The sequence below is a fragment of the Mastacembelus armatus genome, chromosome 16, assembly GCF_900324485.2.
Source record: "Mastacembelus armatus chromosome 16, fMasArm1.2, whole genome shotgun sequence".
Classification (NCBI taxonomy): Eukaryota; Metazoa; Chordata; class Actinopteri; order Synbranchiformes; family Mastacembelidae; genus Mastacembelus; species Mastacembelus armatus.
In genome coordinates, this window is record NC_046648.1 from 755,520 (window position 1) to 781,545 (window position 26,026).

The 26,026-nt window shown below is 43.4% G+C and overlaps 2 protein-coding genes across 2 annotated transcripts in view; one reads left to right on the forward strand and one right to left on the reverse strand.

Moving 5' to 3' along the window:
- Positions 1-5,796, forward strand: part of LOC113122091 (dynein heavy chain 11, axonemal) — a 34,644-nt gene extending 28,848 nt beyond the window's left edge. Inside the window, exons 69-82 of the mRNA XM_026293049.1 lie at positions 150-320; positions 729-851; positions 974-1,167; positions 1,250-1,398; positions 1,477-1,604; positions 1,963-2,190; positions 2,281-2,472; positions 3,450-3,578; positions 4,113-4,355; positions 4,442-4,624; positions 4,697-4,812; positions 5,005-5,117; positions 5,201-5,341; positions 5,438-5,796. Coding sequence (XP_026148834.1) covers positions 150-320; positions 729-851; positions 974-1,167; positions 1,250-1,398; positions 1,477-1,604; positions 1,963-2,190; positions 2,281-2,472; positions 3,450-3,578; positions 4,113-4,355; positions 4,442-4,624; positions 4,697-4,812; positions 5,005-5,117; positions 5,201-5,341; positions 5,438-5,685 — 2,358 coding nt within the window. The 3' untranslated portion in view covers positions 5,686-5,796. The remainder of the gene's footprint in view (positions 1-149; positions 321-728; positions 852-973; positions 1,168-1,249; positions 1,399-1,476; positions 1,605-1,962; positions 2,191-2,280; positions 2,473-3,449; positions 3,579-4,112; positions 4,356-4,441; positions 4,625-4,696; positions 4,813-5,004; positions 5,118-5,200; positions 5,342-5,437) is intronic.
- A 3,305-nt stretch (positions 5,797-9,101) lies between these two features.
- LOC113122090 (rap guanine nucleotide exchange factor 5-like) lies at positions 9,102-24,946 on the reverse strand. Its single transcript, XM_026293047.1, has 18 exons — positions 24,462-24,946; positions 20,991-21,124; positions 20,240-20,340; positions 16,983-17,061; positions 16,618-16,762; positions 16,429-16,526; positions 14,133-14,163; positions 13,877-13,955; positions 12,883-13,032; positions 12,249-12,346; positions 12,016-12,138; positions 11,696-11,874; positions 11,397-11,487; positions 11,250-11,300; positions 10,905-10,992; positions 10,724-10,788; positions 10,591-10,645; positions 9,102-10,355 (listed from the first exon to the last, which is right to left on the reverse strand). The coding sequence occupies exons 1-18, from the start codon at positions 24,639-24,641 to the stop codon at positions 10,237-10,239; spliced, it is 1,866 nt and encodes a 621-aa protein (XP_026148832.1). The 5' UTR covers positions 24,642-24,946; the 3' UTR covers positions 9,102-10,236.
- Between the last annotated feature and the right edge of the window lie 1,080 nt (positions 24,947-26,026).

The following is a 26,026-nucleotide window of genomic DNA, read 5'->3' on the forward strand; positions in this document are numbered from 1 at the left end:
CTCCTTGACCACAAATCTGTAGTTTTTTTTAATGCAGTGCCGTTTCTTATCATAATACAGTGTTTAGAGTATCTGTCAATGCAGAACCTTCTGGCTGTGTTTGTGTGTTCCTTATCATAGCATTAATTCTCCCTTTGCTTGTGTTCCAGACCTTTAACTCTATATTTAAAAAAGCAATGGAGCATGCCGAATGGGTTGAGGATGTGAAGACCAGAGTGCACACCCTCACAGAGGCCATCACCTATTCTGTATTCCTGTACACCAGCCAGGGCCTGTTTGAGAGAGACAAGTTAACCTTCTTGTCACACACTGCCTTCCAGGTGAGGGACTCGGGGCCGCCTCAAAGGTGGGGCCTCCTGTCATCCTCATCAATCAAAGTACTTTTCTGCCCCCACATTAACTTCAATTAAAAGCAGTCAGCAGGACCATACGCTGCTATTGATTACCTCTCACACCTTGCTCCGTGGCTGCTGTTCAGACAGTTGGTTCTGACAAGTGGGTTGGTTTTGATGGTATAATGCAATTATCTGTCATTGCACCAAATGTTCTCATCTTTGAAAATGTGCTTCTCTGAAGGCTGCCCTTCATGTGACTATGTCACATTCAGAGGCACTTAATTCAGCCTCTGTGACTTTACCAAATCTCTTCTTGCACTTTTCTTTTGTGGAAGTCATTAAAACAAGATGCAGCAATGACCACTGCAAACTGCTCTTGGTCCGTCCCCTCAGATTCTGCTTAAGCAGGGCCTGATCGATGCTCAGCAATTTGACTTCCTACTACGTTTCCCTGTCGAGGCCAGCAAAGTTAGTCCTGTGTCCTTCCTCCCTTTGCATGCCTGGGGAGCCATTAAGGTACAGTAAAGGCTGATAACATTTGTGATGTTAAAAGGTCACGGTTGACTCTAGTCAGTCATCAGGTCATCACTGATTCCACTGCTAAGAGAATCCTCACAATGTCTGTGTTTTGGAAATAGACAATTTCTGCGATGGAGAACTTCAGTGGACTGGACAGAGACATTGAGAGCTCGCCAAAACGCTGGAGGAAGATCGTTGAATCCAGTTGTCCTGAAAAGGAAAGACTTCCTCAGGACTGGAAGAATAAAAGTTCCCTTCAGAAGCTCATTATTGTTAGAGCGCTCCGCCCTGACAGGATGACCTATACGTTAAGGTCAGTGAGTACCCACAGCACATTTGCATACGTAAGCACCAAACCCTGTTTCACTCAGCTTTTTGACAATGCTTCCTGGTAGGAACTTTGCAGAGGACGTCATGGGAACAAAGTATGTGCACACTGCCAGGCTGGAGTTCAACAAGTTGTATGAGGAGAGTAGCCCCTCAAATGCTATGTTCTTCATTCTCTCACCTGGAGTGGACCCACTCAAAGACGTGGAGAAGCTAGGTACCACATGTGTTGTTTGTAACGTATACATTCTGATGTCTTCTTAGGGTTAATGTTCTGAATGTTCATTCTTGTCAGGACTGAAGCTGGGATTTTCCACTGACCAGGGCACTTTACACAACATATCCTTGGGGCAAGGGCAGGAGGAGGTAGCTGAACGGATTCTGAGGAACGCCTCCAAATTAGGACACTGGGTCATTCTACAGGTAGGTAATTTCACTGTTCATTGTAGAGTGGAGTGACTTCAGGCAGCTGTTCCAGCCAGCCTGTAATGCACCCAACAATATTATCTCATCCCCTGAGCAAGGGAAGTAAACTCAATTTGGTTCAATAAAAGCCATAATTGGCTAGATCAGCTCCATAAATGCCTCCTTTAGCAGAAGAAGCCTGCAGCCAAGTGAGTCATTAGTAGTCATCTTCTGACTAATACAGAATATACAGTAAAAGGCATTTTGGGGAAATAATCTTCATAAGAACAAGAACAACAGAACACATGTATTTTGTCAACTCAGAACATAATTTCTCTAATATATATATATATTTTTTAAATGTTTTATTTTTGAGAATGTACACCTGGTGGCTCGCTGGCTGCCCTCTCTGGAGGCTTTTCTGGAGGCAGCAGCGATGGACACTCACCCCAACTTCAGGCTCTTCATCACCGGGGAACCAGCTCCCAGCCCTGAGCAGCATGTGATTCCCAGGGGCATCCTGGAGAATGCCATCAAAGTCACCATTGAGCCCCCCACTGGCATGAATGCCAGCCTGCATGCAGCTCTCAACAACTTTAGTCAAGTATGTTATAAAATATGATTTCTAAACATGCATTGTATTAAATCCAACATATGTTAAACTTCATTTCTTCCTTTGTTTTTCCTGTTTCAGGACACTCTGGATTCCTGTTCCAGAGAACAGGAGTTCAACTCGATGTTCTTCTCCCTCTGCTTCTTTCATGCTTGTGTTACAGAGCGCCGTAAATTTGGTCCTCAAGGGTGGAACCATAACTACCCCTTCAGCACTGGAGATCTCACCATCTCTGCAAATGTCTTGTACAACTACTTGGAGGCCAACACCAAAGTATTTTTACTATTCTTCTGATATGAATAAAACTCTTGATTTATCTTAAACTGAATACATTAAGTGAAGGTGGTTGCAGTGGCATTGCTGTATTGTCACAGAGGCATTCTGAATTACTGTGAACTGTCCCCAGTTACTTACTGGAATCTTTTTGTTCTGTTATTTGTGAATAATGTTCATTCCCATTTTCTACGCATCTTCTCGTATAACTATGAACATGCAACCTATAATTTAGCTTTATTTCACTTAGACAAAAAATCCATTCTTGGGATGCTGCCGCCCTTGTAACTCCTAATGCATTTCTCTTAGAACTTCTATTACTGTGGTCACAACCAATTATGTCTCCGAGGTATTTTGCCCTCCAAAAACGAATGTCCTTCATTATGTTAACCAAACACTAACCTGTATGTGCGTATACAGAGAATTCATTAGAAGGGCAATGAAGCGTTATCCTAAATGTAATTACATGCAGCCAATGTGACAGTTCACAACGCTACATAAGTGATCACTGCAATTAGAGCTGATGAAGGAAGCAATTTGCAAAACAATACAGGTACAAATGATTGTGAACCTCCAGCTTTTGTAATTTGTTATGAATCACAGGTTCTTTTCTTCCTCCTTCACCCTCACGGATCATAATCTCCCGCTGAGGAAACGACACTTCTGTCTTACATTAGATCAGTGTGTGTAAAGAAACATAATTTTGTTACATTTGCCCGACCATAATCATTATTAAAGAGCTCGTTCGGGAAGACGTTATATACAGTAGTTGCTGCTTAAAGTTTGGAAGGAGGAAATTAATAATGCAGGAAATATAAAAGATAAATGGCACTTTGTGCAGAAACTAATTGTGAGGTGATCTTGAAATATTTTAATGGCCTTTTTCTTTATAGTGGAAAATGCTCCTGATTATTTAAAAACCAGATTGTTCTTATATTTGTAAAGTTCCATTAGTCTACACACCATGTCTGTTACAGTCCATGCAGGTGCCTTGGGACGACTTGTGTTACCTTTTTGGAGAGATCATGTATGGAGGACACATTACTGACATCTGGGACAGAAGACTGTGCCAAACCTATCTGCAAGAGTTCATGCATCCAAAAATGGTGGGTTGGTCTTCATGTGTCCATGTAAGATTTATCTTCTCATATTGTTCCCATCTTTGTGTGGGCTTCCACTGACCTATTGCACTACAGGTTAATTTAAGATGGTTTAATTGGAGCTATAGAGTCAAAATGTGGGTATGTTCAAGTTTACTGTATCAGAAAATGTGCAGAGCTGGTTTGAATGTAGTGGTGGTGTTGTCAGGGTAGAGGGTGCCCTCTTGGGGTGGAAATCTGAATTACAATACTACACTTGCCAGTTTTCCACCGTCACTTTGGTGTCGATGGCACTTTGTGCATTAAATTCATTATTATTCATAGCACTATTAGGTGGTTATTCACTGTTTAACATGTGTTTAGTTGATACACGTTTCAACTGGAATTCATCCTTTTCCTATATTTTCTGTTTTGGTAAGATTCATGTTGAAGTGAAATGTTTTTGCAGTGTGTTAAATCGTGTGTTGTAACTGTGTGTGTGTGTGTGTGTGTGTGTGTGTGTGATCGTGATCTTTGTATTTTTCAATCTAAAAATCATAGTTTGAAGGGGAGCTCTTTTTGTGTCCTGGCTTTCTGGCCCCTCCCTTCATGGACTACAGCGGTTACCACCATTACCTTGATGAACATCTCCCACCTGAGAGCCCCACTCTGTACGGTCTACATCCAAATACTGAGCTTGAGTGCCTCACTGTCACCTCAGACAGCCTCTTAAAGACTCTGCTGGAACTGCAGCCACAGGTGTCCTCCAACGGAGAGGGGCGAGCTGAGAACATGGAGGACAAGGTGTGGAAGCAGAAATAGGCTTTAATGTTGTTGATAATACAGATGATTACCTCCATGAATAACCCAACCATGATTGTATTTGTCAGGTCAAGTCTGTCATTGAAGACCTTTTTGAAAAGCTTCCAGAGGAGTATAATATGGCAGAGATGGTTACGAAGGCGACGGAGCGAAGCCCCTACAGTTTAGTCTGTTTCCAGGAGTGTGAGCGCATGAACCTGCTGCTAGCAGGAATAAGGAAGAGTCTTAATGAGCTGGACCTGGGCCTGAAGGTACAGGATGCTGTGACATGTGCTCTTAACACAACAGGAATGTTCTGTGTCACTGAGGTTTTCTGTCCACAGGGAGAACTCACCATCTCTTCCAGTATGGAGACTCTACAGTCTGCCCTGTTCAGTGATTCTGTCCCAGATTCCTGGGCCAGATTGGCTTATCCCTCCACTAAAAGCCTGGGACTCTGGTCAGTACCTGTTTTTTTTTTTTTCCTGTGGCATTTATCTCTTTTTGATTGGTGCTTTTATTATGTTTCTCTGTTCATTGAAACAAAGCCTTTTAAATATCTTTAGCATAAAGCTAACGTAAATGTGACCTGTGCGGACGCAGTGAAAAGACTTCATGCACTGTTCTCACTGGATCCTTCTGTATTTTAAAGGTTCAATGATCTCGTGTGTAGCTGTCGTGAGCTGGACACCTGGACTCAAGACTTTGTTCTCCCTGCAGTTGTTTGGGTGTCTGGGCTCTTCAACCCACAGGCTTTTCTCATAGGTGAGGTCTCAGTCTGTGAAGAGGATGATGATCTAACTGCCACGTGCAACAAAAATACTAACACACACATTGCTTCCCCCCAGCTGTGCTGCAAACCATCGCTCGCAAGAACCAGTGGCCCCTGGACAAAATGCTTTTGACTGTGGATGTAACAAAAAAGATGAAAGACGACTTCGGACACCCACCACGGGAGGGAGCCTACATCCACGGACTCTTCATGGAAGGTCAGAATCAATCCAGCTTCCATCCACCACATATCCTTCAATGAGTTAAGTCACATATATTTTTTTTAAACGTTTTGTGCTCCCGTGTCCTTCTAGGAGCACGGTGGGACGCACAGTCCGGAGTCATTTGCGAGGCGGCGCTGAGGGATCTGACCCCGGCCATGCCGGTGCTGTATGTTAGAGCTGTGCCTGCAGAGGAGCAGGAGCTGAAGAATACTTACGAGTGTCCAGTGTATCGCACCAAGCGGCGTGGGCACACGTATGTTTGGAGCTTCCACCTCCGCACAAAACAGCCTCCTGCCAAGTGGACTGTGGCTGGAGTGGCACTGCTGCTGTCTGTGTGAGATGCTGTGGGAGTGGCAGGCACTGAGTTCTGAAGTATTCTGTAGTATTTACCAACAGACAGTGTTAAAAACCACAGTATTGAATAATGTATTGCAGTATTTTGCTCAGTTTTAGTCGTCCATTATTATGGCTGCTGTTGTGACAATACTGACACTGTAGTGTTTCATGTGTTTTAGATGTGAAGTAGATAAAGAAGTGGAGATAGATGTTGAGCCAGTGTTAAACCTGTTGGGTCTTTGTCCGACATTGTTGAATCCGTCCCTGGAGATGGTTCAGTCTGGGCATGATTTGTTAGGAGCTTATGTCTCCATTTGAGACCATGTAATTCTGGTTAAGGAGCATATTTTATTGGAAGGTCAAGATTAAAAAAGCTCTCTGGCTGCCCTCGGCCAGCCGAATGATACACAATGCCGTCTGGTGGGTTCCCGGACCGAATTCCCAGGAGATGATGTGCATGGCCGCTATTGACTTTTAAATGAGGTGCATTTGACATTGACCTTTCGTACGGCAGAGGCAGAATACTAACACACTAAGTGTAATTCATTCAGCCAGACCTGTTGGAGAACCCTATTCAAAGACACTGATAGCTTTCGATGAGAAAGCAACACATTAGATTACCCATCCTTTATCTGTCTGCACTCTCTGTTAGCATCTGATTGACCTAATATGCACCAAATAAAACCTATAACGCTGAATGAGTCTGGAGAACCCGTCTTATCTAGAATGTTGTCTTTTCTGAAGGAGGTTAATTGAAAACCAAGATTTTCAGATTAGACTTTTAGTGTGTTATGTGTATAGAATGAATCATGTCCGTCTGTCTTCTGTATGTCAGAGATGCATTAAAATATTGCAGGCGCTCCTGAGTCAAGGTTGTGATCACATAGAGACTCCTGCAATGAGAAGCAGCATGAAGAAAAGGGAGTTCAAAGTGAGTCTTTGGCAGATATAAGGGACATATAACTGAAAAAATTAAAGTTTGCACATATTATTAAAACTAAAATTAGATTTTTTAAAGCGTTGAGTATTTTGTTTTGGTGACAGTATAGGAGCATTTTTATATCAGTGCTATTTGCTAAGATAAACAAGTCACATTATGAAATTACAGCCACTGAAACACAGATTTATTTATTTATTTATTTTGGATGGAAATCAGCACTCTGATCTTCTCAAATGAGATTTTCTCCAACGCTAATAACGGCTGTGTTGCTCTTAATTTCTCCCTGCAGCCAAAGGGGCTGCAGACAGACAAGTGGAGGACGGTGGATTGATTCTTTGTATTGTATTGCACAGGGGAAATGAAGAACCAGTCTTCCTGTAGTTTCTCTTCATCTGCGCTCTCTTCCCCTCATTAGAACGCCACAGCAGCTAGCCAGTCATTTGGTGACAGGGAAATGATACAGTGCCGGCAGTGTTTGGGAGGAAATGGCAGGGTACGGGCCCCGGCGCAGCAGGGGTCTTGCCACAGATAGTCATGTTAAAAGGCCAAGCAGGACACCTGGTTAAAGTCAGCAAGGGCATCTGGGTCACACCTCCGCCTCGCAGCCCCCAAGGAAGACACTGTGTACTCAATGTCTTGTTATCCAAAAATTTTAACAAAGCGCCCACATTTATAGCTTTTTGTAAAAGCACTCATTAAGTTCTCCAGTGACAGTGCAGGTCTCTAGCTGTCTCTCTACTGAAAACTGAAAGACCAAGTTACCTGCAATAATATGGCCGAAATCAGTTTACAGTGGTCGAGCGGTCTATTCATGCCTGAAAATATTTTAGGTGGTCACGACCTGAGTTGTCACTGTGGGCCCCCGTGGACCAGCCACCCCGTTTTCTCACGCTGTGCATGTTTGGCATTTTGTTTGTAGTAACATGAATAAGCACAAACTAATTTAGTCCAATGTGCCGCGGACGCACAATATATACAAATAAAATAATGTAATGATGTTAAAACTAGTGTTTTACTTAGGGGCCCTGTGTGAGGTGGAGCCTCAGATAATATAATAATGTCTAATCTTTATCACATCTGCAGTTGACTGAAGAACCACAAGCCATATCGGGACTTTAAACTGCAAGAGGGTCTGGAGCCTGGACCATGTAGATCAACCTGATCATTTCCTTAAAAATTAAATTCTGTGTGTTTTTGTTTTGGCAGCAGAACTTCATCAGTGCACCTGTTTTTTAAAACCCAGGATCCAAAAAAGGAAGTAAAATATATTATATATATATATATATATATAACACGGTATTAATTTAGAAATAAAATAGAAGCAATTTACATCATTTAGACATTTCTGGATTTGACTGCAAAGCATTAAGGAACAGACAGTGGTGGATTACAGTGCCCTGTCACAGCCACAGAGAGGCAGCGACGCTTCATCATTAGAAATTCATGTGATTATAAAATGACTTTTTCTTCTTTAACGGAGACGACAGGAGGGAACCGTTGAATATGTGAAGCAATGTAATATTCTTATACTTTATTTAATGTTTGTGTCATTGCTGTTTTTTATTTTTGATTCTTATTCTGACCTTACTATGACGTTAGGTTCTAAATTTATCTCCCATATTTAATCTTGTGTTTTTGATAAAGTTCAGTTTAGCTTTCTCTTACTTCACCTAGGACTCAGGATAATCACTGGTGTAAAGTTAGAAAGTGCCCCCCCCCCCCCCCCCCCCCTCAATACTCTACATATGGACATGTCTTTTACACAGTGATGTGATACAGGAAAATATTTTATTGCATGCACAGTTGACACTGGTGGTCAATCCATGGTTTGCCATATCATGCAGACCAACCCAAACAGTGCGTACAAGAAAACTTGAAATGGAAACAGATTAGGTAAGTAATAATTCTAACTTATAAATAATTCTGAAATAAATAAATACTTGTGTCCAGAATTTCAAAATATATATACAGTACAAACAGAACCAACTGTGCATTGGTAATAATAGAAATGAAATAAAAAATAAAATAGACTGTTAAAGCATGCTCTCTTTGTTACATTGTGGGATTTTAAAACCAAAATATACAAATAAAATTATAAGACTATGATAAAAAGTTCCACCTACAGAACTTCACACCTACTTAAAATGGCCCAACCTTAGGGCGAAAGTGACAATATTCAATTGATCAATTCAGATAGTAAATACTGTATATTCTATGGCTATATACCATACAGTAGTACACAGTGCTGTTACTACACACTGCACCTAAACCAATGGCTTCGCTACGTATTTTGTCCAGAAGGTGCTCTAGTACTTCATTTTCTTTATCGGGCCGGTTCACCCAAAAACACAACACGTCTGTAACACGTGGTGACGAGAGGGATCAGCTGTAGCTCGGTGATGGAGCTGAGAAGGTTCAACTACACAGGGGTCTTCTGGGAAAATGCTCAGCCACCATGTCATTATTTTTGGAAAGACATGTTTTTCAAATGCTACTTAGGTTTCCACAAACCTAAAACTAAAACCAGTATCTGCAGACCACAGCTCCCTCCATGGCTGATCCTCTGATTTGAGGAAATCGTGTTTTAACCTGAACAAACGGACCAACACAGAAAAACAACTGTATCCATTTACTGCTTCATTTTCACTGATTGTCCACAGCTCAACTAGATTTACTGTAGATCCTTATGCCGATGCTTTTAAAAGATGAGCCTCTAGCACTAATTTGAATGAAGGTATTTGGCACTAACATACGTGGCTGTAACTCTCACAGAGATGCACGGCTTTTCACGAACACCCACACTCCAAAGAAATACAGCACACCATTTATCCTTCTCTGATTTCCTGCCCTACCACCAACAGCCTTTGTAAAGCGTCTGCTAATAGACTGCACTTTGGACAACAGGAAGCTGCATGGGAAGAAAATTCTCTGGAGCAAAAAATAGATATTTGGGAATGTAAAAATCATTTTTACTCTAGGTTCTCCTTAGCAAGACCTCAGCCTGTTGCTCATACACTGGACTGGTTTGGGACTGACTGCATGTCATCAGGTAAAGAAAACAGGAGTGAGTGTTAAAGACTCTTTGGTTCAATCAAATAGAGCGATGCTGTTGCCGGATCAATAATCTGCCTGTAAATACAAAAAGATGTATCATGCTAAATCTAAATTTAAGATTAGTTCATCCCTCATTCGTGTTACTAGTGTCAGGAATAGTCTGGTTCCTTCTACCTTTGTGTTTTTGTTAGATAAGAAGCACCTCATCTTCTACTGGTGTGTAACCCACTAACTCATTCTGCATTGTGCTGATTCTCCACAGAGGGGCGCTGTTGGCTTGTTTTCATCTGCCATCTAAATAGGAGGGAAAATGAACCTGTAGGTTTAGCCAGGTAGACAATGCAGGTACGAATCTACACAAACATTTACGCATTTAACCTATGACCTATCCTTTGCTTCTTTTTTCTGTCTCTCTTCAGAGGGGCTGACTGAGCGGCGCCCTCCTGTGGTGGGCCAGGATCGTGCAGTGCTCCTCTGATTGCAGACAGTCCTGAGAGAGACGATGGATTGTTCCTTGGCAGTCCAGCAGCACGGCTGACGAGAGTGGGACAGCTGCTGTCTAAGCACGAGGCTCCAGCCTGTGTGACAGCTCGAACAGAGTCTGCTGATTGTCGATGATGTGAAGGTGATCAGTGTAGGCTCGCACTTCACAGCTGCTCTTCTGGCTGATGCCATTTCCTGGAAGAAAGGCACATTTTACTCAGGCAAAGGCAGCAGCCTTCAGGCCTTTACCCTTTTATCCATTTCCAACAATTAGCTTCTGTTGATTATCACGTCACTATTATTCCTGACGTGCTGAAACTATCATATAATATAACACCATCTCTAGACCAAAGACTAGTCACAAAGACAACTTCCTGGTATTGTTTATCTCACGCCACAGAGGAGAAACAAACAATGACTGAATACTGACCCATGTGGTCTCTCTGACACTGCCGGATGAGACGCACTGTGTCTGCAATCATGTGCTGCAAATCAAACGGACCCAGGCGTCAGTGAACGTGTCATTTAAGATTCAGGACGACTGAAAAAACAGACAAACTCACCAGCTTCTCAAAGTTGACCAGGTTATCGTGAAACGTCTTGTTGCCCTCATGAATGAATGTGATATCTAAATGAAATGAATATTTTCTGTCAGCACTTGCCAACGTGTATTTGATGTACAATGACCCCCTGCCACACTGAGACTAGTTGCAGAGAAGTGATGTGGCAGAGTAATGAGCGAACCTTTCAGGAGCAGAGGGAGAAAGGGGATCTTTGGCGTCTTCATTTTCTTGAAGGAGTCCCTGTAGGCCTTGTGGTTGAGCGAAGGATCCTGTGAAGACATTGTCAGTGCGATGAGTCCAGTTCTCTGGGGGCGACGTGTGTGCCTGTGCATGCACGCTGTGTTCGAGCTGAATTATCTGTGACTAGTGATCCAAAAGATGTTTTGTCTGATGTTTAGAAATGAAAAACACGTTTGTTTCACTCATATTTTCTGAATCCCTCCCTGTCACAGTGTGGATGAAGACCAGGGTCCCCCGAGTTCTTTTAAAGGGCAGATATTTTAATACTGTTCAGTGAGAAACTTACTGTGACCGTCTCCAGCTCTGAAAACAGCTTTTTGAATTTCCCAGGAATTTTCTGCAGGTCAAAAACAGGATCACATGGCATATTGTATATTACGGTATATTAGAAGACATAGCTGCCTGTGGGGGGGGGTTAGGTTAAAGGACTCACCTCCCATGTCTGACTGAGGCGGCTCACAGCTGCAGTGTTCAGGCCCAGGATAATAGCAAAGAAACAGCTGAGGTTCCTCTGTGCTTTACAGCTGTAAGAGAGCAACAGCTCAGTCACCTCCAGGGCCACAGCTCAACAGCACAGGAGTGGATGCAGTTTATTGATGTGCCACCACATGGGGGCAGCATTTCCATACAAATGGAAACACGTGTAGTTTTAGCCAACAGTGAGAGAAGCCAGTGTGTTAGTGATTACGATCAATAAGTGGCTAATTAAAATGCAGAAGCTACTGTACTAACTGGGCAGCGATCTTGATGAACTTCTTGATGAGTTGGACCCTTTTGCAGAGTGTTGGACACAGCAGCACCTCAGTCATCACCCACAGCTGAACTTCATTGCAGCGCTGCAGCAGCAGCTCTAGCGCCACGGTGTGGTTACTGCTGGTACGGCGACTGAAGGTGAAATAAACCAGTTCTTGCTGGAAGAACAGTGAACAGTGTTACACATGCCATGCTAAGGGTCTAACATTATCATGTCTGATGTTTTGAGGCCTGAGGCAGACAGGGCACCTTCAGTGACCTTAGATTTATTATGGTTAAGGCTTCAGACTGTGACAAACCTCATGTACTGAGTCAAAGATGGACCAGTCGAAGCTGGTGAGAGCAACAGCCACGTCCCACGTGTTTAAGCTGAGCATGCGAGCCGTCCTGTGCTGCAGCTCTGAGTTGTCTGTGAGTGGGTTCTGAAGAGGGGAGACAAAGCACAGACCCAACTGAACCAGAGCAGAGCTGTCAGGTTGTACATGTACACACTGCACTACATGTGTGTTAAAGATGGTGCTGTGTTTCCCACCAGGACGTCCCCAAGGTCCTTCCTGCACATGTGCAGCCTGCCGACGGGCCGCAGAGAATCGGTGAGGACCCTGTCCTGAGGCTGCAGCAGGAGCCTGCCTGCAGGGGGGGCCAGATCACAAACATCATCATCATTAAAGATTTGTCAGGCTGTGTGCAGGCAGCTGTCAGCAGGTGGAGATAAGGCCGTCTGTGCTCCAGTCAGTGATAACGGATACTGACTTAATGTTACTGGACTGGAAACGCTTCTCACTTTTAACTCCGAGTAGAAATGTAGGTCAGTTCTGTTTATGACGATCTCAAACGTTCACATCTCGGCTCAATCAAATAGAAGTTACAGCCAAATATTTAATTTTTACTGTCACTTCTAACTTTATACGAACATATTCTGGCCTGTTATGTTCAGAGTAGAGTTTGACTGAAAATGACTTCTTTTCTGTTCATATTGGCAGCAGCATTATTTTACATATGTTTCTCAATCTGCCGTTATCGGCTAACACCAAGAAACACAGGTGATTATTTCATGTCTTCAGAAAACAATTACAAATTCTGACCCGGTGCTCAGACAGCCACCATTGTGAGCTGTCATCACATATCATTTTTAATGGTGGTGTCTGATGTCTGATGGTGTTTACCTTCAGGATAAGTGACAGCTACTAGTACCAGCTCCCCCTGGGGGACATCCATTCTTTCTGCCACCGCCTGCAGAAGCTCCTGGGCCGCCGTCCCAGCGTGGGCCTTCATGCTTATGTATGAGTCCGTGGTGATATACACATGACACAGAACTGGGAGAAGAGAGTGGAAACCAGATAGGTGTCACACAGAACAGCACATTAAGTGCAGCTCTGCCCATGCTTCTCGTTGGGGTTACACCCTTCTTCAAATCCTGCTATACATTATGCATGAACCCAGTCACCTCCCACAGCACGACACAGCAGCATCAATATGTCAAGAGAAACAACAGTAATATTAAATGGCATCCGGTTTCCAAGTTATGAAGGTTCACGTTCCTTTGAAAATTCAAAATGTTGAAATTGAGGTGAGGGTCTAGTCTAGAGAAGGTGGTAATCAATCCACAGAGTGATGTTGGTGGGTCTTTTAAACATTTATCAATCATCTGCTCCTGTCTCAAGGAGAAGGGAGGAGAAGGACGTAACAGGGCTGCTCCTTATTGATAAGCTGACCTTAAGTGAAGCAACTGACCCTCAGCTGCTCCAGTATAACCATCAATTGGAAGAGATTGTGTGTTTTGGTTTTACTGTGCCGGACCCAACATGCACAATAGGTTTCTGTTGGGTTCAGCCGGGACTTTTCCTTTGATAAAAATAGTTTAGAACAGAACGAGGAGTGTGGATTATTCAGAAGAACCTTTCTCAAAACTTCAGCATCAGGCTGTTTTGTTTTTGTTTGTATTTTTGAGAACCTGCCCTTAAAAAGAAGCAAAATCATCCCGAGGCACAAGGAATTTATGGGTCATCACTCAGGAATTTCTATTTCCAAACCTTCCCCATTGATTCTCTGGAAAGATTCCCATTGTTCTACTGTTCAGACTAAACGTCTCCCTTCAGCGCGTTGGAAACAACGTATGATGGTAGGAATGTGTGAAGAACACCATGTTTTATGACTTACCTTCCTTGGTCTCCCTCTGTGTGCTTCTGGATTGGAGCCCGTTCTCTTTCAGGCTCAATTGGTGGAAAAGTGCTTTGCTCTGAAAAAGCAGGGAAACATGTAGATTTTGAGATACAGCCATTAAAGCCTGAGAACATTTGAGCATTTCACAACAACACATTGAGCAGGAAACGTTAGGGGCCAAAGCTGTGTTTTAAAGAAGGCGCCCAGCTCGATTCAAACTCTTTCGTCATGGAGACGAGGACTTTTCCTTTACCTTTCTTTGAGGGGAATATTCCTCCACCGTGCTGGAAAAGGAAGAAGAGATAAACTCGTGAAGTGACACACATCAAAATTACTGAACTTTGTCTTTACAATATGATCTGGTGATTTTCCCTAGGCTGCCTCTGTGTGCAGTAAAAGAATGAATCCAAAAAGACAAATTGAACGTACATACAGTATATATACCCAGTCCATTACTTAAGTGCAGCGTCAAGGCGGGATTAAAGTGCTTTGTCGATTTTTAGACCTTCCAATGTGATCCCTTCGTTTAATCACAATATTCTCATCAGTTGGCCTGGACTAGCATGATGTATAGACCTGTGTCCATTATCATCCCTCAGCTTTTACTGGGCTCTGCATCACAATAGGCATGTTGGCACAAAGCCTGCCCTGAGGGATCCCCCCTCGCTGGCCAGCAGCAGTCCTGCATTAATGAAAAACCCAGTCCTCACTGTGATGTCAAAACAGAGCTCAAAGCCTAATTCACTCTCTTTCTCCTCCAAAACCAGTCGCCGTGGATGTCAGTCAGCTCTGCAGGTATAAAGCCACATGGCGAGAGAGTGCAAGAGAACAGGTAGTGTGTGATTTCTGAGCTTTCTTTCACACAAAGACTAGATGGAAGTTGACTGGAACAAAGGAATAAAAGCCTCTTTTTCTCTGTAAAAATGACACCCTTTAGCTTTTCACTTGGTAGCAGATTGTCACAAAGCAACCTCATCCTCCCTCGGGATGAGCCCGATGGTGAAAAGCTCATAAATAGTAGAGCATGTCAGTTAGTAACACCCACAAAATGAATGCAGCTTTAAAGGAGTGGGTGTTGTGGATCTCTCTTCATGGACATAAACATGAATAAGGCGTAGTAAGATAATGGCAGCAGAGTTTGAATTGTCTGCACTGGTTTCTAATGGGCGGCAGGTTGGAGCATCCCCAGGGAGAGGCTCTGATTGGTGGCTGAGGGAGGGGGATGGAGACCTGGGTGTGTCCATGTGTCTGGTAACTGATGGTTGTTTACACCATAATGTTTATAAGCAATTTGATGTTTTCATAAGGAAACGGAGCTTTTAGGTTATATATCTGTTTGGATGTTGTGTCTATGCGTCATACATGTGTATAGCGCTTAAAGGTTCAATGTGTAATATTTAGAGCAAGTTATCACCCAAAAGAAAATATACTATTCATAAATATGTTGTCATTAGTGTGTCGTTACTACATTGCATTTTCTAAATCTTAGAAAGAGCCTTTTAAATCTATGTTGGAGCGGGTCTCCTTTCACAGAGGCAGCCATGTTGCACAGCCATGTTTCTACAGTAGCCCAGAATGGACAAACCAGACAATGGCTTTAAATAGGGAAGTGCATTTTCTTTTAAAGGTGACGGTCACTGTACCTTTACACATAAATCATTGTAAAAGCTGCTGTTGAATGTGATAATCAGTGTGTAACTTTAAACACTTGTCCTAAAAGAACAGGTGCGTGTTACAAAAAACAGGTGCAGCTACGTTTGACCAGCTCTCTGCAGGTAAGCAGGATGGAACTGAATTTGGTGATGGTGTGTTGGCATGATTGACATCGGCTGTCAGGGCAGTGAAGACAGTAGCAGGTTTTGTACTGGAGGATTAACTACACTTTCAGTGAAGGCGTGGCCTAACTTTGTTTTCACCAGAATGGATTTCTAAACTCCATAAACTTATATATAAGATAAGATATAACAATATCTTCAAATGTGCTTATATTGAGTATAATTTTATTCTTATGGATCTATTTTCTACGTCTGTAGATATATGTATTTAATACTATTCAGTGCATTGATACAACTTTTTCTATCCTGATGCCTGGACTCAGTATATCTGCCGTTGCAGAGTAAAGACTGATAGGGACGCATGTGTTTAATAGTCATGATGTTGTGTCCCAGAGCATTTCTTTTTTTCCTGGGGTTAATAAGCAGCTTGTCGTTAATTCTCCAAATTCCTGTATTTCCTCAATTTTGGAGATTGAAGACAAAGAGCTTTGTGACCTTCATATTTCCATGCATAACATCCCAGAACACAGCAATTACTCTTCAATGTCTGAATGGATTCATTGAAAAGAAGCTAAATAAAAGGCACCGAGCAGAGAATAAGCTCTTTCTTTGAATTCAGAGACCAGCAAGTGTCTCTTCTTCTTCTCAGACTCCCATCAGTCAGAGTTCTTACTACTGTGCACACTGTGATCGGTTTTTCTTTTCCATTTTATAGATAGTCTGTGTTAAGTGCATGTACAGAATATGTGACTTAGTATTAATGTGGTCACTCACTGTCTGAGGTGCAGCTGGTACAGCTTCTGCAGTTCCCTCACATCCGTCTCCAGGGCTGGGTGCTCATAAAGATCGTCCAACACGTAACGATACAAAGTCTGGAAGGAAATGTCTGTTTTCATTTCTCGCCTGTTGGGTTTCTCTCACAGCCAGTTTTACACCCATTTCCTCGTACTTTGGATTTCCTACCTTCATGAACAGTTTGACGTGCTCATCTTCTCTCAGGAAGTGTTTGCACAGAGACAGCCACTGTGACACCAGGTGCAGGACTTTGCGTTTCCTCTCCAGAGCCTCCTTTCTTTCCTCTTTCCCTCTGTATCGTCTGGTGCAATAGGTGGGACTCAGTTAAGGCGTCGGTACAGACGGAGAGCGGTTTACATTTGCTGACATTTGTTCATTTGACTGAGGGCAGGTGGAAGGGGGAGAGTCTGTTTGATGAGCACAGTTAGCTTAGAGTCAATAAATAAGTGCTTTTGTGTTCTAGCATCTGTGGAATTAACAAAAGATTATTAGGCTGATCATGTTCTCATAAAAACCGACGTGTTCAAGGATATTGTCCCAGCAGAGCTTGACATAAATCACTGGTTGACATGAACACGGGGTAGGTCAGCAGAAAGTCATCCAGAAGTGTATCTGCAAAGAAGAGCGTGTTATTGACATGGAAACAAATGTTCTTTGACATTTTCAATGAAACCATGTGAATCGTGCACATCTTCCTCGTTAGGTTCATACGATATCCCAGGATGCTGCGGGGCAGAGTGGCCTTAACTGTTTGATTAATGTCTGCTCAGCTGCACATGCAGTAACAAATGACAGCTCAAAGATCTGGCTTCAGTGATACGAGGACGAGAGCCCACCCTGCTGCTGTTAAATATCAGGTAACAAGCACTTAGTTAACTAAAGCAGAGACACTGCAGAAGCGAATATAACGTGAGACCTTTCCTCAGCACATTTTCCTTCATGGTCCCTGAGGATTCTTTAGTTCACCTCAGCCTTTACTCTTATCTTCAATCAAAAAGCCAATAATGTTAATGTTAATGTCATTTCACTCTCCCTGGCCTCTGATTCAGTCCGTGTTTACACTTACACTGTTATTATTATTATGATCTGGCACAGAAACCTCCTCTGTTTAGCCATCACCTGATTGTGAAATACAAGCAGCACTTTCTGCCAATGTATTCCTATGGGGACGTGTGTCTGTAAATAGATTATATCGAACAAAACCCACAGCTCAGCTCTGACAAGTCTCCCTAAGATGAGGTGCATGTTTATCATTTTAAAACTGGCCCTTATTTCATCAGGCTGTCTTAGGAATCCCCCAAAGTCCCTTTAATCTCTAAATAAATATTAGCAAATGTTAATGTGACAGTAAGCTGTAAAAGTATGTTCCTGAAATTGACATAAAAACCACTAAAATGTATTTTTAAGGCATAAAGTCCCAGACATGATGCTCTGCCACAACTGAAAAGCTTTCCAAATCCTATTAGGGCCACCCTCCCCTGGACCCCTGTGTAAGTGTGCCTCACCCAGGATTGGAGATTCTCTGATTTCACACTGGCCTCCGAGGGCTTTGTGTGCGTTCTGGTCCACAGGGCTCTCTGACATCATTATGTTAATCCATGCAGAGCAGCTGTGGGTTCATCACTCACGCTGTGAGTGGTTACACACTCATGCACATGTAGCCCCCCCCCCATCAACGATACAGTAACACACCTTCATACAAAGTCAGAAAACAACCCACTCACTCTATTGTACCAAACAGTCTTAACTAAAGCACTTTTGCATGACTAACAGCTTACATGCTGCTCCCCCGGGCAGAATAAATATTTCATTTTGCAACCTTAAGTCATATTCTCAAGTTATTCTTGGTGACAAAGGCAAAATGAAGGGAATGTCAAGATTTAATGCAAACAATTTAGCAGAAGCTAAAACATTTATGCATAAATTGTGCTGTATAAATAAGATTTTACAGTCGGCTGAGCTGATTCGTCACTCCTACGCTTAATATCATTTAAGAATATTAGTTACCACCAGCGTTTGGCTGCCATACCTGCATAGATAGATTTATTTATTTATTTATTTATTTATTTATTTAATTCCCCCAGAGGAAATGCAGAATGGATTCATTGATCCAACTTCACAATCTGGTGAGAAATCAATCAGCCTTCCAATCCCTTTCACATTTCAGTAAATAAGATCCGTCAGTGCTGCCTCTGAAAGAAACATGTTAATGTGCCACTTACTGACTCATCATTTTGATGTAAAAAGCCTTAAAGGAACAGGATTTTATATCTGCTCAGTCAGTGGGATGTTTTTTTGACCACAGATAAGCATCAACATTTCTCCACCTGGCACATCAGTAACAGCCTCTCATTAGCAACACAAATGTCCCTTTGCATGTTTTCTTCCGAGCTCGCAGTCTGAGTCTGTGCAGAGCAAGAATCGATGGCCGCTCTCGGATACTGGGCACTTCTGAACGGTAACCAAAACGCTAACCCACAGAAAAAGGATGTAGCTTAGCAGAGGTCGTCACAGCACACGTTACTGCAGAGCCAGTTTGCTGTTCCTGCCTGTGGTGCCTTCAGAGAAGTGGAGCTCTACAGTCTTAGTGCTGTGTAAGATGGAAACGAGACCTACCATGATGGGATGAAACTGGATTTATAATGTGCTGCACTGAATGTAGGTTAAAACACGACATGAGTACCCTGAAGCAATCATCAGTCGTGTTGTGGCTCAATCTTTCTGAGCAGGCCTGGAGCGACAGACCAAGAACAGCAGCTCGGTGGATATGCAAATAAATCTCTTTTTGATGAAGTCGAGGATCCAGTGCTATCACGCTGTCACTGAACTGAACCTGCAAAGACTCCCTCAGCATTAGCACTTCAACACAGCACACTATAGTATTCACTTAGAAATAACCAAACAGGAGTCAGACTAACGAACATCACTGAGTGCAGATCTATTGCTGTTCAGTTCTTTTCTGACTCAGGTCCCTGGCTCTTTGGCCCCTGGATATCGCTCAGCATCATGCTCTGGTCATGCCTGCTCTCTTTTAATTTTGCCACTGAGAGGAACCGGTTTTGTTCTTGTGCTCATGAGTAATGATCTGTGGTGAGGGGTGAGCCTGCCTCCATCCTAGTGAGAGCTCGTCTGTGACCACCTGCATCTCCAAGGAAAATCTGCATCGTTCCTCTTCCTTCTCTCTGTTTCCTCTCATTTACATCCTTGTTCACCCTTTTACTTGACTGATTGTGCTGCTGCTCTCAGTCATCATTTCTCATCGAGCCATTGTTTCAGCTTCTGCAACAGTCTCCTCTGCCCTGGCAACAGGGTCACATTATCATGTACCTGCTGGGATGAGATGTGAGGCTGGACTGCACGTCGCACAGTCTGTTACAGCCCCACTCCTGAGATAAAAGCTCTTATTTGTCTCTGTTAACTGCTTTTAAACAGACTCCAACTTATTGCCAGCACATGATTAGCCCAGTAATGTTACCCGGGGGTGGCTGCTGTCCCAGCTCCTCTCTGAGAGAGAGGGGGGGGGGGGGAGTGTGGAGAGGAGAAAGTAAAACGAAAAGTGATGCCAGTTATCGCTCAGTCTCGATCTTTGCCAACACCCACAGAAACATCCCTGGACCACCAGTGTGATAATGCTGTAGTCCTAAAGCTGGTGCCATCCATCCACCGCACTTACATCTCCTGTGATTATTTAACACGTTTGCTCTTTAAAAATACAGATATTACACCGACAACATGCAGGAGGGACAAATGTGGAGATACAGCTCCAGGACATGAAAGTATATTTGCTGACCTGACTCTCTGCCCTGTGTCGTCCCCTGGTCGTCGTCCAGTGTGACATCATTGAGCAGGTGCTCCAGGATCTTCTCCGGGGTCCCTGATACCACCACGTACCTGTCAGACACAACAGAGTCAGCAGATGAGTCCTCCTCGATAGAGGAGAGAGAGCGGCTGCTGCTCCATTCCTCCTCTCCCTCTGTCCCCTCGTCGTCTATGTAGCGAAAGTAAGGGACGTCAAAGGTGGGCATCGTGACCGGCTCGGCCCGGCTGGTGCTGTCACTGCTGCTCCGCTCTGAGCCCTCCTCCTCGTCCTCGTCCTCCTCCTGCTCCACCAAAGCGGCGTGCAGCAGCCTGCCCTCCTCCTGCCGCAGGTTCGGGGGCTGTGGCCGAGATCCCATCCTCGCAGAGTCCGCGTGCCCTCACGCCGGCAACGTTGCCGTGGTTACTGCTGCATGCCCCCTTTACCCATCTATCCATTCACCTGCAGCTGAGACAGCCCGTCCACTGCCGTATAACCCTCAAGCGCACTGAGGTAACCCGGTGTGCTCACGGCTGAAAAAGCTCCTGTATGAGTTGAGCTCTGCCTCACAGCCCCATGCTGCTCACTTCTATGGAGCTCATGTAGGCTTTTATGTGTGAAGGGCTGGGATGGAAGCAGGGCTGTGTGAGTGTGTGATCCAGAGAGGGAAGAATAATGAGAGGGAGAGAAACAGTGAGAGAAGAAGGGAGGGAGTCTAGGAAGGATGAGGAGTGGGGAGGCTTACCTCCAGTTCCTCGCCTCCTCCCTCCCTCCTCCCTTTGCCGATGCAGCGGGGGCCGGTCGCTCTGACGACATTCTCCGGAGAGCGAGCGCATCGTAGCCCCTCTCCCTCAGACGCACACGGACTGCTTCGTCACTCTGGAGGGAGACAAGAGGGAGGGTCGCAGTGTGTTATCACCAAGGAGATCCCCCTGCATTTTCTCTCTCTCGCACAAATCACCACTGATTTCCATCATAATGCTCTGTCAAAGGCAGCACTGTAAATGAAAGAGCATGTCCATATATCACTATTCAGTCCTTATCAGTGGAGCCCATTCAGGGATTAGCAGAAAAGACTCATGCATTTTTTAATTGCCCAGTAGAGCCTGTTCGATTATGGCTGGTGTGTTTTCACACTCCAGCAATGGTGCTCAGAGTGTGGTAGAGACTGTCACTCACATGCTAGCTCCTTGTTGTATGACAAATCCAGCCTCATGCTGCCTACAGTCTCTCACTTTGGTCATCATGTTATTAAGCAAAGTGTCTCCTCTGCCCCTGCCCCCGGCCACCAGCCTTATGCATGTATGTATCATGTGCTGGAGCTGCAGTGTGTGCTGTATTATTATTTGATAGATATGACATCTATAGACAGTCAGCTTGAACAGCTTTTAATCAATTATCCATATTTAACCCTACATATTAAACAAGATGTCGAACTGCCGCATCTCTAAAGTCAAAACGTTGGCTGGTGGCTGCTCGACAACGGAGAGTCTGGATCAGAGATATCAGAGATATTGGGCCTAATGAGCAGGACACTGTATGTTTCCTACACCACACACTCCTCCCCAGTTCAGCTCTATTCTCCTCAGCTGTCAGTCAAGGCAACACAAGCTTTGTGCATGCAATTAGTCAGGCAGTCAGGCTGGAAGTGGTTGCAGTTTTCAGCCCTAATTGCCTTTTGCCGAGAAGCAGCCACTGCCCTTCAGTTACACATGACTTCCTGGCACATTAACACTTATCTGCATGGACAGAATACAGATCTAATATAACAAATACACACAGCTTTGTCCCCATTGTGAGGCAGTAACATTACACAGCCAACCACTCCCATCTATAAACAGCAGAGACGTGATCAAATCCTCAAAAAGGCCCAGTAATGCTGATGTTTGCCTGCTGTGCCTCCAGATCTGTGGCTCGTTATTATGAACAAAGTTTTGACATCTCATAAAATCAAATGATTTCTCATGAATTCATTCCTTTTGCATCTAAATACAAACACTAAACATGCTTGCACACAATTGCCTTTATGTACTTAAGCGTGCATCCTGTGCAATAACATGCTGTGTTATCCTGTAACGGGACTTATGACATAAAGTTGGGTGTGTGTGATGAAAAGCATAGGAGTAGAAAATTCCCAGAAAGGGAAGTCTGTGCTGATTAGCTTCCTGGTTCTTGGGAAAAAGAAACTTCTTGTTCTATCTTTATCAAGACATGACGTACAAGCTGCGTGTTTATGTGTCTCTGTAGCAAACAGTAGCATATTTCCTCATAATGTATTATTGATCTGCACTGGGCTTTGTGGTTACCAGTGACCCAATACAAAACACACACACACACACACACACACACACACACACACACACACACACACACACAATCAGGCCATTAGAATAGATGCTTAAAACAGCACCAGGGCCATACAGTTCCTAACCTAGTTAGGAGCTGAGCTCAACTCATAACTACCACTGAAGTCCTCCTAACATGGACACTGTCAGTGGAAGAGTAAACACTACTTATCAGGTCCCACCAAACGGTCTACTGTCTCTTTCAGGCTTCCAGATGCATTGCAGTAGTTAGAGGGACACGCTCTCTCTGCATGTCTCTGTGCTGCAGCAGGTCTGGCACGCATGGTATGAAACACTTAAAGAGACCTGGACTATCTCAGTCCTGACACGGTGCTGCTTTATTCTTAATTCCTCGCAATGAATAGTGTGACTCCCACAGAACTGAAAGAAGAAACAGAATAAACGTCAAAGAAATATTGGATGCAGATACACTTCAATGAGTCCAGTGTGACTCCATGGAGTAAAGACTCAAAACTGTCACGTCAAAACCAGGTCCTACTAGAAGAAAAGACCTAGAAACACAGTTTGTGAAATAACATTTGTGACCCCCCCCCTTTACCAAAATATCTCATGCATTTTGATGATGGTGCATCCTACTGTATCTTAAACAGCTGGCTTTTAACTGATCGCTAAGCTCTTTGAATATTTGTAGGAGTCACATAATAACACGTAGTATTACAGTATGTGCATTGCAGCATCACTGGACCACTCTATAATCTAGAAGCGCTATATATAGAAGAAAATATCCATTTTTCTAGTAAATGTCAACTAGTATATTGATCCATTGAAGCGAAGTCAGCCTTCTGGCTGTTAGCACTAGTTACACTAGAGGCAGGTGCCACTGGCATCAACAGTTTTCATAGACTGAACCAAGAAAAGACTAATTGTTGTATTATTATTGGTCATAATCAGATTAGCTGTACTGACAAAAGGTCATTATGTTAAATAACAGCATAGATAAGGAGATCCAGCCTTGTGTCACAGGAGAAAAGGTCAAAGACCCGAGGCACTGGGATCCACCCTGAAGCCTTACAATGTCTTGGCATGGTGGTCTAGCCGCTCACGTCAGCTCTTCCTGCCATTGTTGAACTGTGCAGCACACAGCTGGCAGGAAGGGAGAAACTGAGCCCACCGTGAGGTCGGCCAATCAGACGTGCAGCTGATGTAATGTTTAAAAAAAGTGCGCAGGTTGACGTGAACATACGGTACTTACAGTTTCAGTAAGGACAGATTGACGGTGAGGTCGTGCTTTGAAACGAAATCTCTCCTGACACCTAAGAAAACTGCAGTATAACCTTTATTGCATTTTCATACAAGGACCGAGCCAGTGATGAATTTAATAGATGCAATGCATGTGAGTGCGATGCAGTCCACATTCTCCTGTTCTGAAGTCATTTACGTACTGCACGTACTGCACGTACTGCATGTACTGCATGTACTGCATGTATGTACATGTGATATGTATTTGCAGTCTGTGCTTTTGTTGTCTGGACAAAATCTAAATGACTGTGTTCGTCTACAGAGACATTAAAAAAAATGTATGGAGCCCAATAAACACAGACAGCAAATTAACATCTGGCTGATTAATGAAACGCTGCAGGGGGTACAAGAAATGATGCCTAGGCATAAAATACCTCAACAGAAAATACCTCACCACAGCCTGATGTGAATACCTACACATTCAATAACAAAGTGCATTAAATCACTGGAGTTCCTAATGTCATCAAGATGAGCAGCTTGACATGCTGTTGCTGTGACAAGGATAACTATTCAGTGAAGGTGATCAGGTGCAGAATCTCTGAGTTATTCTGTATTATACATTTTTCTAATATCTGAATGGTCCGACTGCAGCAGTGTTGTTGTTATCTCACCTCACATGTCCTCTCAGGGCCCTTGCTGTGATTCTGCAGGAAGCGGCATCCATCCTTGGCCAATTTCTGAACCATCTCCAGTCTGGACAGGTCCTCCTTGTCATGCAGGATGCACATGCTCCCCTGCTGCAGCGCAGGGGACACAGAGAACATGTACCTCAGGCCACAGTCCCACGACATTGCCGGCTTTGGCTGTCCACCAGCCACAACAGCAGAATACCTGCACAGCGCTCTTAAAAAGTGTAAGAGGAAACTAGTGTGTAGAGTGTGTGTGTGTGTGTGTGTGTGTGTGTGTGTTGTTGTGTGCTGTCTCAGTGAGTTACAGAGTCTTCTGTCACTGCTGCTAAAGTTAGTCCCAATTGCTGTGTGCTCTGGTCAGCTCTGTAGCAGGGAGGCACACAGAGACTAGAACAGTTAGACTCTGTGTTTGCTTTACTTTACTGACTGTGAACGCCTGAGTCTCTCTCTTCCTTCTCTGCCCTTTCACCATCAGGGAGGGAGAGAGTTAGGAAGACGTCAGGAAACATCTGGTGAGCTGCACAGCCCAGAAAAGGAAGTTTGACAATCTCCCGAAAGCAGGAGAGAGTCGTGATTCAAGACTGGGCAGGGCACACTGCACTGGAAGGTCAAACATTCAGGTGAAGATGTGTTACGTGTGTGGAGGTTTAACGTCATTTGGGCACAAGCACTAAAATGATGCTTAACTGTTCGGTTTTCAGCCACAGTGACTAAAATATAGGAAAAGAACAAGCAGGTTCCAGAATAGAGGCATATAAATGTCACAGAGCTGTTACTAAACTGTTTACACAGTAAGAAGAAGGAGAAAGACAGTGGGACATTAATCATCTATAATAATAATAATAATGTAACTTATTTATGAAGAACATTTTTACTGAACATTTTCTGGTTTCAGTTTAGAAAATTAATGGCCAGAAAAAATAACATCTTGTGTAGAAAATTTACATTTTTTCACTATTTGTTTAAACAAACTGTCAATGTAGAACCTCTGATTAAAATAATTCATTTGATAAATGATGAATAATTTGATCTATAAAATTCCAGCAGTGTCTTTCTCAGGTTCTCAAAGCCCAAGAAAATGATACCAAAGTGAGAACCTCCTCATAAGACGAACGAAGAAAAATATCCTATATTATTATATAATGATTAACTGATTATCAAAATAGTTATTTTTTGTTGCTTTATCTAATGAATTTATGTTTATAGTTCTGTATTTTTGATTGAGAGAATAAATAAAGTCATTTTTATTTTCTTGTTAGCACATTAGCACCGTGTTAGAGCAGCTGGTCTATGGTAAAAGAAGCTTGTCAGTTGCTTAAAGAGTAAGTAAAGTAAGTAAAGAGACATCCTACATGTACTGATCCAGGTAAAGGAAGGATGTTGATTCTATGCACACTGTCCCTGTTACTGTTATAGCTTTCCAGCAGTGTGACACTTGACTGGGTCCTTGAGGTGAGTCCCATCGTTCCACTCGGATCTTTTGTTCTTTTGACAGTCCTGGAACTGATAAAATAGGCCGGAGCTCTTAAAATCTTTGTAAGCAAATT